Consider the following 15,494-nt stretch of genomic DNA (forward strand, 5'->3'; position numbering starts at 1 on the left):
GTTATTGAGTTGTATGAGCTATTTGTATATTTTGGAAATTAATCCCTTGTCAGTTGCATCGTTTGCAAATATTTTCTCCCAGTCTGTAGGTTGTCTTTTCGTTTTGTTTATGGTTTCCTTTGCTGTGCAAAAGCTTTTAAGTTTGATTAGGTCCCATTTGTTTATTTTTGCTTTTATTTCTGTTGCCTTGGGAGACTGACCTAACGAAACATTGCTATGATTTATGTCAGAGAATGTTTTGCCTATGATCTCTTCTAGGAGTTTTATGGTGTCCTATCTTATATTTAAGTCTTTAAACATTTTTGAGTTTATTTTTGTGTATGGTGTGAGTGTATGTTCTAACTTCATTGATTTACATGCGGCCGTCCAGCTTTCCCAGCACCACTTGCTGAAGAGACTGTCTTTTCTCCATTGTATATTCTTGCCTCCTTTGTTGAAGATTAATTGACCGTAGGTGTGTGGGTTTATTTCTGGGCTCTGTATTGTGTTCCATTGATCCATATGTCTGTTTTGGTCAGAGCCCTCACTCTTAATCTCTGACCTGTATATATTGCTTCTCAAAATATTAAGTTTTACTATTCCGTGTAATAAGACTGAACGTCTGTGTCTATTTAGAATTTAACTGTTAGGTTAAAATTTATCTTGATGTCCTTTTTTGATTCAGGGAAATTATTAATAAAAAGGGCATTATTATTAGTTGAGACATCTTTGTACCACTTAGCTTGAAGAAAAGCTAGGCCTTCCCTGTCACCTCCCTTCAGATTCATTCAAAATTTGCTTAGGAAGAGCAGAATTGTTGTTAATTGAGAGTTTGTTTAATGTTTATTATAGCTAGCATATTTATTTTATACTCACTTGATGACAGTGTGACACTACAGAGTTGGTAGATTTTTTTCTTCTTTTTTTCCATTTGAATGTTTAATACTCTGGGATTGAGTATATAGTTGACCCTTGAACATCAAGGGGGTTAGGAATGCCGACCCTCTGTGCAGTTTAAAATCCACCTATAATCTATAATCGACCCTTTGTATCTGCGGTTCTGCATCCATGGATTCAACTAGCCCTAGATCGTGTAGTACTGTACTATTCACTTTTGAAAAAATCCACATATAAGTGGACCCACACAGTTCAAACCTATGTTGTTCAAGGGTCAGCTGTGTAGTGAATGCATATAGTACATTTATCCTGTTTTATAAGATTTAGAATCTAATTTTGTTATTTTAAAAGATCAAGAGGGCTTCCCTGGTGGCGCAGTGGTTGAGAATCTGCCTGCCAATGCAGGGGACACGGGTTCGAGCCCTGGTCTGGGAAGATCCCACATGCCGCGGAGCAACTAGGCCCGTGAGCCACAGCTACTGAGCCTGCGCGTCTGGAGCCTGTGCCCCGCAACGGGAGGGGCCGCGACAGTGAGAGGCCCGCGCACCGCGATGAAGAGCGGTCCCCGCACCGCGATGAAGAGTGGCCCCCACTTGCCGCAACTAGAGAAAGCCCTCGCACGAACCGAAGACCCAACACAGTCAAAAAAAAAAATAAATAAAAATAAATAAAGTAGCTATAAAAGATCAAGAAATTTTATGATTGTAGGTCTTTTGCTCAAATCTACTTTATGGCAATATGCTTTATGCCATTTTAATATATTTTCAGAAATATATTATTCTAAGTAGGGGAGAGGATGCTTCTGGGGCTTGGTTTTATGGTTTTGGAACATAAATGGTATATAAAATAATCGTGTGCCATTTTTCTTGAATTTGGATATAGTAGAAAGTTTTTGGAAGAGGAAGTTTGTGCTGAAGATATCACTGGGATTTTTTTTTTTTTTATCACTGGGATTTTTAACATGCTCAAAACATGCCATCAGAGAAAAGTTAATATAAAGTTACACTGTTGCCACGATGATATGTTAATTGTAGTTGCAAGCAAAATCTTTAATAGTTTGCCAACAACAGTGTAATTGCTGCATAGAGACTTTGAGATATTAGATAAACAAATTTATTCTGGAGAATAAAAGGGCTTTTAAGTACAAATCTTTTTTTGACTGCCTTGTTTTCTAGGACTTAGTAATTAAAACATTATTTCTGCATCTTGATGCTGGAGTAACAAAGTTGTAAAGAAGGCAAGGAAAAAGGGGGGTAAAGTTGGGGGACTTAGCAGACTTTGTAAGGCTAATTTTGACTTGAAGGCACTCTAAGAAAGAGAAGATAGTCTTGCAGTTCATCAGTAAACTAAAGCCTATGGAACATTTTATGGGAGTCATTTTAAAGGCATGCCATTTATCTTGAATAACGGTCTTCAGGCCTTTACGTGAAAGGTGCTGTCCTGTTCTTCACTCTTCTCCGGCTCTCCTAAGGTAAGGAATGTCAGCTACAGCATGAAGAATAAAAAGTCTGAAGGCACAAGGGGAAAGGTGTGCAAGGTACAGGGAGAGGATAAACTCGACGTCCTCTCCCCTGTGGACCTGGGAAAAGATACAATCAGATCTTCAGTTCTGAGGCTGCCTTTCTGATTAATGAAGGGAGAGTTAAGAAAACAGCCTGGAAACCAGATGAGATCTGGATGGTGATGGGAGCCAAGGCCCAGAGGTGAGGATGAGCCGGACTGAGTTATGGGAAAGTCAAGTGATAGCCTGACAAAGACTCTTCCTCTTGGGAGTCCAGAAGGTGGTTATGATAATAAACACTGTGATGATAGTAGCTAACATAGCTTGACTTCCTTTGTCTCTTGGCTCTCAGGACCCCATGCTCTCCTGATTGCCTTCCTTCCTCCCTGGCCATCATTCTCTGTTCTTCCTTTCCTCCTGTGTTAAAAGTACACCAGGACCTTGTCTTTTCTCTTTGATCTCTTTTCTGTCTACAGAGAAGACAGACTCCCTAAGTGATTTCATCTAGGCTCAAGGCTTTAAATGTCATTGAGGTGACAATGACTCTCAAATTCATTTCTCCAGCCTGGACCCCTTTGTACAACTCCACTCTTGTCTACCTGGCTGCTAATTTAACTCTACTTAAAGGCCTAAGAAGTATCTCAAACTCAGCGTGTCTTCAACAGAACTGATTTCCCCTCCTTGCCCAACCAAAGTGGCTCTTCGTTCATTCTTACCCATTCTTTAGTTTCTCAGACCAAAAATATTGGGGTCACTCTTGTCTTCTTTTTCTTACAGGCCACCTGTAATTCATCAGTAAGTCAGTCTTGTTGTCTCTGCTTTCACAGTCTCTCCTGAATCTGGTTACTTTTTATCATTTCTACTCTAGTCCAAGAACACTCCAGTAGCTTCCTATCTTTCTGTTTCTGCTTTTGTTCCTATGTAGTAGCCAGAGTCATATTTTAGAAATGTAAATCAGATTATGTCACCTTGTGCTTCAAGTCCTTTGTTGGCTTCCTATCACTTTTAGAATATAACTGAAAACCCTCACCTTGGCCACAGGCCCCAGAGAAATTTGGCCTCTGGCTAGCCCTCTGACTTCACATGCCATTATAGTTTACTCCTTTGGCTACACTGGTGGACTTACCGTGCCCTAAATGTCATGCAGGTCCCTGCTCAGATGTGGCAGCCTGCCCACTCTTATCTAAAATAGTCATTCCTGCTACCTCCATTGTCACGTTATATCTCCTAAGTCTTCTTTATTTTTCTTCCAGGTTGTACTATCTCTATTAGTTAATTATCTGACTTCCTGATTAGAATGTAAGCTCCTTCAAGGCAGGGACTGTTTTTTCACTACATACCTTCAGGCCTGGGGCATGGTAGGCACCCAAGTATTTCCTAAATGAAAGAATATTTTGAGTATTTACTTCGTGCTAGGCCCTAAGCTAAAACTCTTGACATCGATTAGTGATTAATCCTCCCAACAAGTTCTATAAAGTTAGGCACTATTATTATTTTACCCATTTTACAGATAAGAAAACTGAGGCTTACTGATAGTTATGTGCTGAGTTTATAGATGGACCCTAGGATAATATTGGATACTTAGGGTGGAGTTAGATCAAAGCCTCTACAGTATTCTATTTCCTTCACTGCTAAAATATTTAATAATGTCTTATAGAAATATTTTCTAGATCAACTCAGGTTTTGATCATTGAGTATTGGGTCAAATTATAAGACAAAATTCAGTTTTGGATCAAGAAACACAATGCTTTTGATATAGGAATGGACCTTTCTTTCTCCTGGCCCCCACAGATGCCACAGACTGAAACTCATGGATTTCTGATGCCAGATGCAGTTCTCATGGGAGGCATTATGTAAATGGCAAAGATGTTCTGCAGTAGTGGTTGTGTTCTGTGTAATTGGTCTCCACACTTCCATTCATGCTTTCCTCCAGTCCAGTCTCCATGCTTTAGTCCATCCATCACTGTAATCAAGCCACTCCAGTGACTTCTCACTGCTCAGGGGTTCACCAGCTCCTTGAGGTCTGTCCACGACCCTGAGATTTTAGTGCTTTTCTACCCTTTGCTGCTCACTGCACTTGAGCTACACCTGTCAAACCAGTACGTGGGTTTCACATCCTTCTTTTTGCCCCAGGGCTTCCTAATGCAGTTCCCTGGCCTGGGATACACATTGCCCAGTGGGTCAGAGCCTTTGAGCCAGATGGTCCAAATTTCAGTTCAGGCTCTGGCCTTGGGCAACTCAGGCGCTCCAAGTGTAAAATGGAGATGGTAATAACGTGAGGTTATTGTGTGGATTAAATGAGTGTGTACATGTAATGCTTTAGCACAGTGCTTGGAACATAGTAAGCATTCAGTAGGTGTTGGCTGATATTATTATCACTCGGCTTTCCTTAACTATCTCCTTCTTATCCTTCAGCTCCCCCTTCTCTTTCACCAAATCAGAGTTTACTGACTAAAAAATTGTCTCTTTTATATATGTTTCCTTTTATATGTTTCTGTTTATATGCTCTTATAGGACCCCATGCTTATCTAGCATGGATCTTACCATAATTTGAAAGCATGTATTTATTTTGTGTGATTATATGTCTGTCTCCTCCATTGACTCTGAGCTCTAGAAGGGTGGAAATAACTCTTTTGCTTGCCATTGTATCCCTAACCCAGTGCCTGGTACATAGTTTGTGCTTAATAAATGTGCTCAGTAAATATGCCCAGTGAATAAAGGGCTCTTAACTTTTCCTTTCTTAAAATAGGATCTTGGGATCTTTTGTGATAACCCTTCCTTTGAGAAAGAGTAATGTCAGCGTGGAAACTAGCATTATTTCAGACTTGGGAGCTCATTGAGTACAAGTACACAGGGCAAAGGGGCAGGGACTACTGGAAGATAGGCAGAAAGATCAGGAACGTGGACTTGTCCGGATGGATGTTGTTGTAACATCTGGGCTTTGAGTGATGCACCATCCTGGATGTAGCTATGATATTCAACAGTGATTCAGCCAGTTCCTATATAATCCCTGCTCTGTGCTGGGCATTGAGCCAGGTGCTGAGCACCTCACCCTTCTAATTGAATGTATGTTTCAGGGGAACTACTTGGAAAGATGAATGCTGAGAATATTAGCATTTATTTACGTCTTTTGGTGTTTTTACCATATGGCAGTGCCTCTTGGGTGTGTGTCTTGTGTGTGAGGTCAAGAATTTGTTTCATACCTACACAAGAATCGTTATGCGAGGCAAGCTTGTCATATCTGAGACACTGGAGAAAATTTTGCAGCAGTAGATTTTAATGTGTTAAGATACCTCCGTCTGCCATGAGATTCCATATTTCCTGTGAAATACAAAGTGTAAAAGACAATTGTAAAGTCCTGGGGAAGAAGAGGGATTTCTAGTACCTATTCCACTCTTCTGCCCCCAGTGTACTTTCCTTTATCCTTGCCCTTCCTGCTGACCTCCATCAGCACATCTTCTTTTGCCTGTACTATTTAAAACCTGGTAATCTTTCCTCTTGTTCCCTGTTGTATTTCTGTTCTCTAGACTGGAATTTAGATACCTCCTTTCCCGGAGGTTAATGATTCTTGCCAGAAGCTGAATTAGTTGGTTGCTCAGGGAGAAAAGACTCAGTAAGCAAGTGGTATTGAGAGAGCTACATTCCAGTTCACAAATAAGCGTAACCTACTTATGAAGTCAGTACTGTGAGTGATATAGAAAGAGGGGTCCTGATTTCCAGCCACAAAGAAGTGACAGTCTGTAAGGAAAGATGAAACTAACATATTCATTAGTTTTTTGGGTATATATTGAGTATCTGCCATATGTCAGGCACTGTCCTGGGAGCTAGGGGATAGAACAGTGAATGAAACAGAAGTTCTAGTCTCATGGAACTAACATTCTAGTGACTCATATAATAAGTCAGGTGGTCATGAGAGCAATGAAGAAAAATAAGGCAGGGTAAGAGGATGGAGAGTGAAGTGAATGCTGATTTAAATTAGATGGTCAGAAAAGGGCTGTCTGATAAGGTGATGTTTGAATAGAGAACTGTATGAAGTTAGGGAGTGGGCGAGTCAGATACCTGGGAGAAAGCATTCCCGGCAGAGCAGTAAGTACAAAGACCCTGAAATGAGAATGTGTCTTTAGTAAGAAGGCCAGTGGCACTGGGGTAAAGGTTGAATCTTTGGAGAGGAGGTCACAGAGGGAGTGGAGTTTTGTTCAGTGTATGATCGCAAAGTTCACTGAGGTTTGCCGTAGAGGCGATCTGGATTATGTCTGAGAAGGGTCATTATCTACAGTGTGGAGATGAGACTTTTCAGGGGCCCAGGGGAAAAGTGGGGAGCCCAGTTAGGAGGTATTGCAGTCATCCAGGCGAGAGAGATGGTGGCTTGACCAGGGTGGTACTGATGGTGGTGGTGAGAAGTCGTGGGATTCTGGATACATTTTGAAAGTAGAACTGACAACGTAGATCAGATGTGGAGAATTGCTGGTGGAGGTGGGTCCAGATGTGGAGTATACTGTGTGTCCAGAGAAATCTTGATAGAAGAAGAGGCCTCAGGTGCAGAAGGAGTTTAAAAGGGGTCTTGAAAAGTGGCATGAAATGGTGATTTTTATAGGAAATAAAGCACTATGAAGTATACAGCACTTAAAATAGAGTTATGTTCTGACTGTAGTCCTTAAAGATATGCCAGGAGTCCATTCCTTGAAGAAAAAGTGTTGATTTGTCTGAGACAAACTCTGTCCTCTGATAACACTTGACCCTGGGAGGCATAAATATTTATAATAGCTTTTACATTGGTGAAAATATGGTTTATATGTTGAACATATTCATTAATTACTAGAATTCCAGTCATATGTGCATGCTTTCTGGGAGACAAATTAGAAGTCCTGCACACCGTGTTTTAGCTCAGTTGACTTTGATACAAGAATCACTGTGTTAAATATTGCCCAGTCTTTTCAGTGATAGAATTCTCTCTATATTCTTACTGTGAAAGTTAATAAAATTTACTGGTATTTTATGTGTATATTGCATAGGTATATACTGTTTTGATTTTTCCTTTTAGGTTCCTGAAAATGGTACAAGATTTAATGAAATTAAAGTTACACGTGACCTGTGGAGCACGTTCATCGGCGTGCCTGTTTGGTGTAGGGCAGTGTAGAGGATCCATAAGACATGGTCCACGTACTGAAGGGATTTTTAATGTGGTGGGAGCACCAGAGATTTGATGGCACAGCTAAAGGACTCCAATGTAGTATTTTGGCTCTTGCCAAGAAGTAGAATTCTTATATTATGCTTTAGCTTATTTATCAGTGAACTTTTCTTGCTTTGGTTTAAAAACCACGGAACATGGTTATCATACCCACCAAACATTGGGAGAATTTAAAACAAGATAAAATACCTAGTTTTGAAAATTAACATTTGTGTAGTGCTTTACTCATTTAATCCTGTGAACTAGGTATTACCTCAGTTTTATTTTTAACTATTTATTTGTTTGGCTGGGTCTTAGTTGCGGCATGCAGGATCTTCGTTGCCGCGTGTGGGATCTTTTAGTTGCGGCATGTGGGCTCTTAGTTGTGGTATGCGGGATCTAGTTCCCTGACCAGGGATGGAACCGGGGCCCCCTGCACTGGGAGCGCAGAGTCTTAACCACTGGACCACCAGGGAAGTCCCTTACCTCAGTTTTCTTTTTTAAAAAAATTTTTTATTAATTAATTAATTTATTTTTTTTGGCTGTGTTGGGTCTTCATTTCTGTGTGAGGGCTTTCTCTAGTTGCGGCGAGCGGGGGCCACTCTTCATCGCGGTGCGTGGGCCTCTCACTGTCGCGGCCTCTCTTATTGTGGAGCACAGGCTCCAGACGCACAGGCTCAGCAGTTATGGCTCACGGGCCCAGTTGCTCCGCGCCATGTGGGATCTTCCCAGACCAGGGCTCGAACCCGTGTCCCCTGCATTGGCAGGCAGATTCTCAACCACTGCGCCACCAGGGAAGCCCCTTTACCTCAGTTTTAGAGGGGACACAAAAGTGTAGCAATACCCAAGGTCACAGAAAAATCTAAATATATATACATATATATATATATATATTTTTTTTTTTTTTTTTGGTTGCGCTGTGTGCCTTGTGGGATCTTAGTTCCCAACCAGGTATTGAACCTGGGCCCTCAGTGGTGAAAGCGCAGAGTCCTAACCACTGGACCATCAGGGAATTCCCTAAATCTAAATATATTTCTTAATTGTTCTTACTGATGCTGGTCCTTTGTTTCCAAATCCTATACCCTTTCTATTACATGTTCTCTCTCCCCCCTCCCCATTTTTATTAATGGTTGGAAACATCCTGTTTCTTAGTTGGGTTAAAGGAAGTGAGTTGGATCACAGCTGTTATTCAGAAAGAAAAATCCTTTGGCACATATGAAAATATTAATTCATTGTCCGTGGAAGTAATAGTGGAGTTCATGGGCTTCTGATGTGCTCAAGCGCTGTCATTAATACTTTATCCTTATAACAGTTTTTTTCCTTTGCAGAGTTTTGGAGTTTAAAAAAATTTTTGCTAGTAAATATTTAAAATAGTCAAGATAATACAATGTATATGTAAATATAAAGAATAATATAAAACAACTCCGTAACTACCACCCATTCTAACATATAGAAATGACCCATACCTTCTGAGTCTTTCTGCTTACACTTTCCCCCCCGAAGTCAGGTAACAAGAATATTGAATTTTGCATTTTTCCAAGGTGTCTTTAATATAACTATCTTTCATTTAGGAATTAAAATCTTTTAAATATTGTGGGTAAATTTCATCTTGTTTGACATAACTGTTATATAAATGGCTCTTTAAAATTATATTTTGATTTACTTATTTATGTTAAAGATATTTTTGTTGCCTGGAGGCAGTTATTTAAAAGGCAGTTTGGTATAGTGTATACAGAAGTAGAAATATAATGTTGTGCACATGAAAGTTACCTAACATTATATACCAATGTTACTTCAATAAAAAAGAAAAAAGGTTGTATCTTTCTTATCTTTCTTTGTATATCTAACACTTAATACACAGCAAATGTGCCCCCAAAAAGTTTGTTAAATGAATTCATGCATCCATGTGCTGAGTGGAATGAATGATAGCTGGAAAGAAAAAAAAAGATAAAAATAAAAAGCAGCTTGGTTTTGAAGATGGAAGTTAGGAAAATTTATTAGTTTCAGAAGTTTCAAAGATCTGGGAGAAGGGTATATTGAGGAAGAGGAAAAGGATTTCGTGTGAATCAAGGAAGTTACTCACTGGCATAGTTTTTCTTTTTCTTTACTAGAGAAAAGGGAACAAAGGAGTAGGATCTGAAAACTTGCCCTTTCTTAAATCATTCTTGGCAGAATTGGTACTACCAGTGAGTAGCCAAAGATTTAATGAAATGTGGCTTAAAAGTTTTATGACAGTGGATTTCCTAAAGGTTAGAAAGTGTTTATTTTAACCGTGGTTTTGAGTGGTAAAGTCTACTTAAGAGGTCATATCCTACATCTTGTTATTGCCCTCATTGCTGAGCCACTGAAACCTGGAATCTGGTTCACGAAGTATGACACTAATTTCCATTTTCTTGGTAGAGTTTGTGTGTGGTCTTTCATCTTTTAGGAACTATAATTCTCATAGTTCCTAATTTCAGATGTTGTAAGGAGAGTTCTGAGCAATGCCTGTGATACAGTTTTGGGGGGCAGTGGTCATAAATGTGCATTTACATGCACATATGTATGCATATGCATAGAAATGCCTTACCGTGTTTGCCTTGGTGATCGCTGCATGTAGGGAGTATTTAATTGATGGGTGACTGGGCTCAGGAACTAGACTCTCCAAACTCACATCCTGAATCGCCACTAGCTAGCTCTGTAGCCTTGGGTAAGTTACTTAACCTCTCTGTGATGATTTCTTTATAAAATGGGGATAATAAAACATCTGCCGTATTGAGTGGTTGGGAGGATTAAACAGGTTTGTGCACAGAAAGTACTTAGAGCTCAGAGTAAGTGCTCCATGAATGTTGGCTATTATTTAAATCTTGTAGGTAGTGCCTTTTGTTTAGAAGTATACTTCTTTGCTTAGGCTACCATTTGTGTGTGGGGAGATGTTCTTTCTAGAACCATGTCTCCTTGTCACATGATTATGTGCTGTGTGAGCCTTGTTAATACTCTGTCAGCATTTGAGGTTGGAACATAAGTGTGGCCATACCCCGTGGAATCCAGTGAGAGAGAGCTAAGCACCGTAGCAACTGTTGCTATTTGTATCCTGAGCAACAGCTGCCCTGGGCAGATTTATTTTTTAATCCTGATCTCAAATAGCTTGGGATGTGGCCCTGCCTTAGAGAAGTGGATTGGTTGGTCTGGGCTTTGAGGCGATTTCATGACCACATGTTACAAAGATTCTATTCCGTGTGAAATATGAGGTGCTAAAGCTTTGTGTGTGTGAGGGAGGAAGAGAGGCCAAGCCTCAGCATTCAGTCAGTCCCTGAAGTATGTGACTGGGTTAATCACATGAGAAATCACTTAAAAAAAAATTTATTCATTTTTTGGCCACGTCGTGTGGCATGCGGGATCTTAGTTCCCCGACCAGGGGTCGAACCTGTGCCCCTGCAGTGGAAGCACGGAGTCCTAACCACTGGACCGCCAGGGAAGTCCTGAGAAATCACTTTTAATATGGACAGTGAGGCTTCATACTTTTCAGTCAAAAGTAATTTTACTGTTTATGACATTCTACAGGTGATTTAGAGGTCTGTGTTTCTAGTGTATACACGCACACACATACGTACACACGTATATACATATATCTAATAACTTACGTATTAGTTATTATCAATTGTGGATTTCACAAATAAAACTATCCTTCCAATGAATGCTTCATTACTAAATGCTTTTCTTAAGTAGATAATAGGATCTTTAAAAAGCATTTGTTTTAAATAGTGGTTGGATTAATTCAGTAATTTTCTAATTTTTATTTCTGATATATTGAAATATTTCAAGCCTTATGAAGCACCTTGAAATAGTAACATGGTCCATTTCCAAATTTTTGTCTGCTAACTTACCTAGGATTCAGTCACAAGATATTTACTGAGCACCTACTATGTACCAAGCTCTGTTGTAAATTCTGGTGACATCTAGTGAATGTCGTTGGTCTGATTCTTTTCAAGTTCTCTATATAGATCCTACCTATTAAAAATGTGATTATTTTTGTTTTTCGATTGCCCTATGCAGATTCAGTGGTATGAATTTACTGATTTGGTTGTTGTGAGTTTACAGTATAACATCATGCTGAACTAAAAAACATTTAACTGAGTCACTTATAAAATCAAAACATTTTCATCCTCTAGGTATTATTAACCCAAAGAACCCAAAGGAAGCTCCAAAGTCCTTCAGCTTTGACTACTCCTACTGGTCTCACACCTCGGTGAGTGTACCCATGGTGCAGCGTGGTAGAACAGTTGTGGGTTTTAAACCTTTTGAAAGAGCCTGAAGATCCACAGGGAAAACAAAGATTACCAACATCTAGGGAAATGAAGAGTAAGACCCTTTGCAGTATCCCCTTACTGATTATAGGACCCCAAATCTTGCTGGCTTCTAGGGATTGTTCCTAAACTAGAGTTTGCTTCTGCATCTCTTTGTTATGCATTTTTTGTTCTTTTCTTCCTATTTTGTGTTAGAGTAGGAGATGTTTTAAACTATTGCAAAGCCTAATTGCCAAGGGAAGGGCCTGTGAAAGGGGTTGGAAAACATTCTTCACTGAAAGCTGTGTTTATTGAGAAATAGCCACACCACCTGGAGCGAATTAAAAGAAATATTTTTATATGTGGACTTGATCTTTGATCTTTCAGCCCCATTTTCCACTTAAAATTTTCTTGGAGCTCCCTGTGAATGGAAGAGTGATACCTTCAAGGTTATGGAAAATGAAATGTAATCATGTCAGATAATTTCATGTAGATATTTTTATGTATGGCTGGCCTGGATGTCTCTAATAGTGCCTCTGTGTGTGTGCATTTAATGGGAAAAATAAACTATATGTAGGGGGGGACTTAAAAAATATGTTTTAGGTGATTATTCTGATTTCAAACACTTTTATTTATTATAGAAGTAATCAAATAAGCATAGGAAAGAATATGAATAAAATGCCATTTATTTTTCCTTTTAATCTTTATAGCCCGAAGATCCCTGTTTTGCATCTCAAAACCGTGTGTACAATGATATTGGAAAGGAAATGCTCTTACATGCCTTTGAAGGATATAATGTCTGTATTTTTGCCTATGGGCAGACTGGTGCTGGGAAGTCTTATACAATGATGGGTAAACAAGAAGAAAGCCAGGCTGGCATCATTCCACAGGTAAAAAACAAAAAAACAGAAGAATGAAAAACCTCTGTTCATTATTACTCTTAGTCCTCAATTGCATTAACAATTATTTTTATTAGCAAACATTTATTCAGGGACTGTTGTATGCGAGGCACAAAGATAAATCCCTTTCCCTGAGAGGAGCTAACAGTCTGATGGAAAAGACTGATATGTATTCATGTCTGTTTTTAAAGGTGGGAAAGTTGACTTTTTGTAAAGGTTTTGCTGTATATCCAATGCCATGTTACTTTATCTTTTGAACAATGTTATCAGCTTCTTTAAAAAGTGATAGTATGTGTCAGGTTCTGTTCTGAATCCTGGGGACACCTGGTGAGTGTTGTTGGTCTGATTTTTTTCCCCAAGTTCATATATAGATCACCTCTTAAGAATGTGTTTATTTTTGTTTTTTGATTGCCTTATTTGATTGCCTTTCCTTTTATCCTGTTAAAATTAATTCTATCACTTAAAGCTTGAACAATCTGAGATTTTTTTTCTTTTTTAAGAGCAGTTAGTCTTTTGATTCTGTATTGTTTGGGAATGGAGAAAAGTTGTGACACAGGTACATTTAGGAAGAACTTCTTTTGCTAGTAACAGGAACGTGGTTTGCTTTTATTAATGATATTTGGGATTAATTTTAAAGTGTTCTTTTACTGTAGGCCTAGTGTGGCCATTGCTATATTCTGAAAATAAAATATATAAGGGAGCAATAGCTACTTTTTTGAATGGATTATTGGATTATAATTTTAAATTCAGCTATATAATTGAAATGCTTATTATTAATAAAGATTAGGACATTTTCAGAAAAAGATGAACATACTAGCGTGCACACACACACACACACACACACACACTCACATATATTTTTTTAAATTTTGACTGTGCCAGGTCTTAGTTGCAGCACGTAGGATCTTTAGCTGCGGCATGCGGACTTCTTATTTGCGTTATGCATGCGGGATCTAGTTCCCCAATCAGGGATTGAACCCGGGCCCCCTGCATTGGGAGCACGGAGTCTCACCCCCTGGACCACCAGGGAAGTCCGTATTTTTTTTTTTTAACGTAAAAAATAATGTCTGTATTAAGACATATATTTGGGAATTGTCCTTCTTTGTGTATAGTAATGGTAATAATTATAATGCTAATTAGAGAAAACATTAAATGTAGCACTCATAATGTGCCAAGCACAGGTCTAAGTCGTTGCTTTTACTACTATGTAATAACTTCTTTGACAATAAAATAATTGTTTGTAGATATAGCAAGTAATATTAAATAGTCCTCTTTCCTTTAATTTGTTTGTTATTGGAATTCTTGTATAGTTACATATGTATCTCTTTTCTGGTAGAATTTTTTTTTTTTTTTTTTTTTTTTTTTTTAGAAATTCACGTTCTTTTATTTATTTATTTATGACTGTATTGAGTCTTCGTTTCTGTGCGAGGGCTTTCTCCAGTTGCGGCGAGTGGGGACCACTCTTCATCGCGGTGCGCGGGCCTCTCACTGTCGCGGCCTCTCTTGTTGCGGAGCACAGGCTCCAGACGCGCAGGCTCAGTAATTGTGGCTCACGGGCCCAGTTGCTCCGTGGCATGTGGGATCTTCCCAGACCGGGACTCGAACCCGTGTCCCCTGCATTGGCAGGCAGATTCTCAACCACTGCGCCACCAGGGAAGCCCCCTCTGGTAGAATTTTTGAATATTTTATTTTAATGCCAAAGTATGAATTTTTAAGAAGACTTATGTTTTAGAAACTGCCACTTAAAATCCATCTTAAATTCTATTTAGACTTCTAGAGAATCATGAACATATAGTTCATTTTTCAAATGTATATTGATTGCTTTAATACTAAATATATAGCAAACGAAAATTCAGTGGATTTTTATTAATTATTCTTATTTAAAACATCACATATTTTAAATAAATTCAAAGGATAGGGAGAGTGAAATTTTATAATTTTCCTGATCTAGAAAAATTGTTTTCTGTTAGAAATGTCACTGTGTAATGGAACAGCCTCTCATAAAAGGGATTGGAATCTTAAGGCAGAGGTAAAGGGGAAAAATTTATAGAATCAAAATTATTCTCAAAAATACCTTTATTCACTCTTTTCAAATAGTGTATATTCTCTCTATGCATATATGTATGAATTTACAATGTGTATAGTAACTGAGAACATATAATAAAATTTATATATCATGATAAATAAGTGTGCAAAATACAGTTTAATAGTAGTTTTACTCCTACAATTATAATACTGATAGTTGAGTCACAGTTAATTCTAGTATAATATGAAGAGTTGAATTCACATGAAGTAAAATCAATGACATAACAATAGAAGAGACATAATCCCTTCTCTTCCCCTATATGTGGCTTTCTTTCTAAGGAAACGTTATTGAGGTGATACTGTTGAGGGACAATAGGGATTAGATGACAAGAATGTATTAAAAACTTTCCTTTCATTTCATTCAAAGCATTTACCTTTGATGTTGATGCCATTAATATTTAGAGAAAAAAAGAGAAAGGGGATCTCGCTAATCCCTTTAGCACGCATGGGTAACGTAGTACTTCTGATTTATGCTCTTCGTGCCTCTCGTTCTGTTTCTACAGTTATGTGAAGAACTATTTGAGAAAATCAATGACAACTGTAACGAAGAAATGTCTTACTCTGTAGAGGTGCGTACATTCGTGGGTTAAAAACAGAGTCCTCTGTGCTCCATTCTCTCAAATGCTACTTTTGAATGGTTCCGAATTATGACTGAGCTATAGATCGCTTAACCATTGCCCCAATTCTGTACTTTGAGGCTA

At 38.6% G+C, this 15,494-nt stretch overlaps 1 protein-coding gene across 11 annotated transcripts in view; it reads left to right on the top strand.

Annotated features, from left to right (window-relative positions):
* The window catches only part of KIF1B (kinesin family member 1B), a 147,387-nt gene that overhangs the window by 27,383 nt on the left and 104,510 nt on the right, over positions 1–15,494 (top strand). For all 11 annotated transcript variants that reach the window (XM_057535117.1, XM_057535119.1, XM_057535120.1 and 8 more), the window contains exons 3-5: positions 11,696–11,772; positions 12,520–12,699; positions 15,297–15,362. In XM_057535117.1, coding sequence (XP_057391100.1) covers positions 11,696–11,772; positions 12,520–12,699; positions 15,297–15,362 — 323 coding nt within the window. The remainder of the gene's footprint in view (positions 1–11,695; positions 11,773–12,519; positions 12,700–15,296; positions 15,363–15,494) is intronic.

The sequence above is a fragment of the Balaenoptera acutorostrata genome, chromosome 1 (assembly GCF_949987535.1).
Source record: "Balaenoptera acutorostrata chromosome 1, mBalAcu1.1, whole genome shotgun sequence".
In the NCBI taxonomy this organism is placed as follows: Eukaryota; Metazoa; Chordata; class Mammalia; order Artiodactyla; family Balaenopteridae; genus Balaenoptera; species Balaenoptera acutorostrata.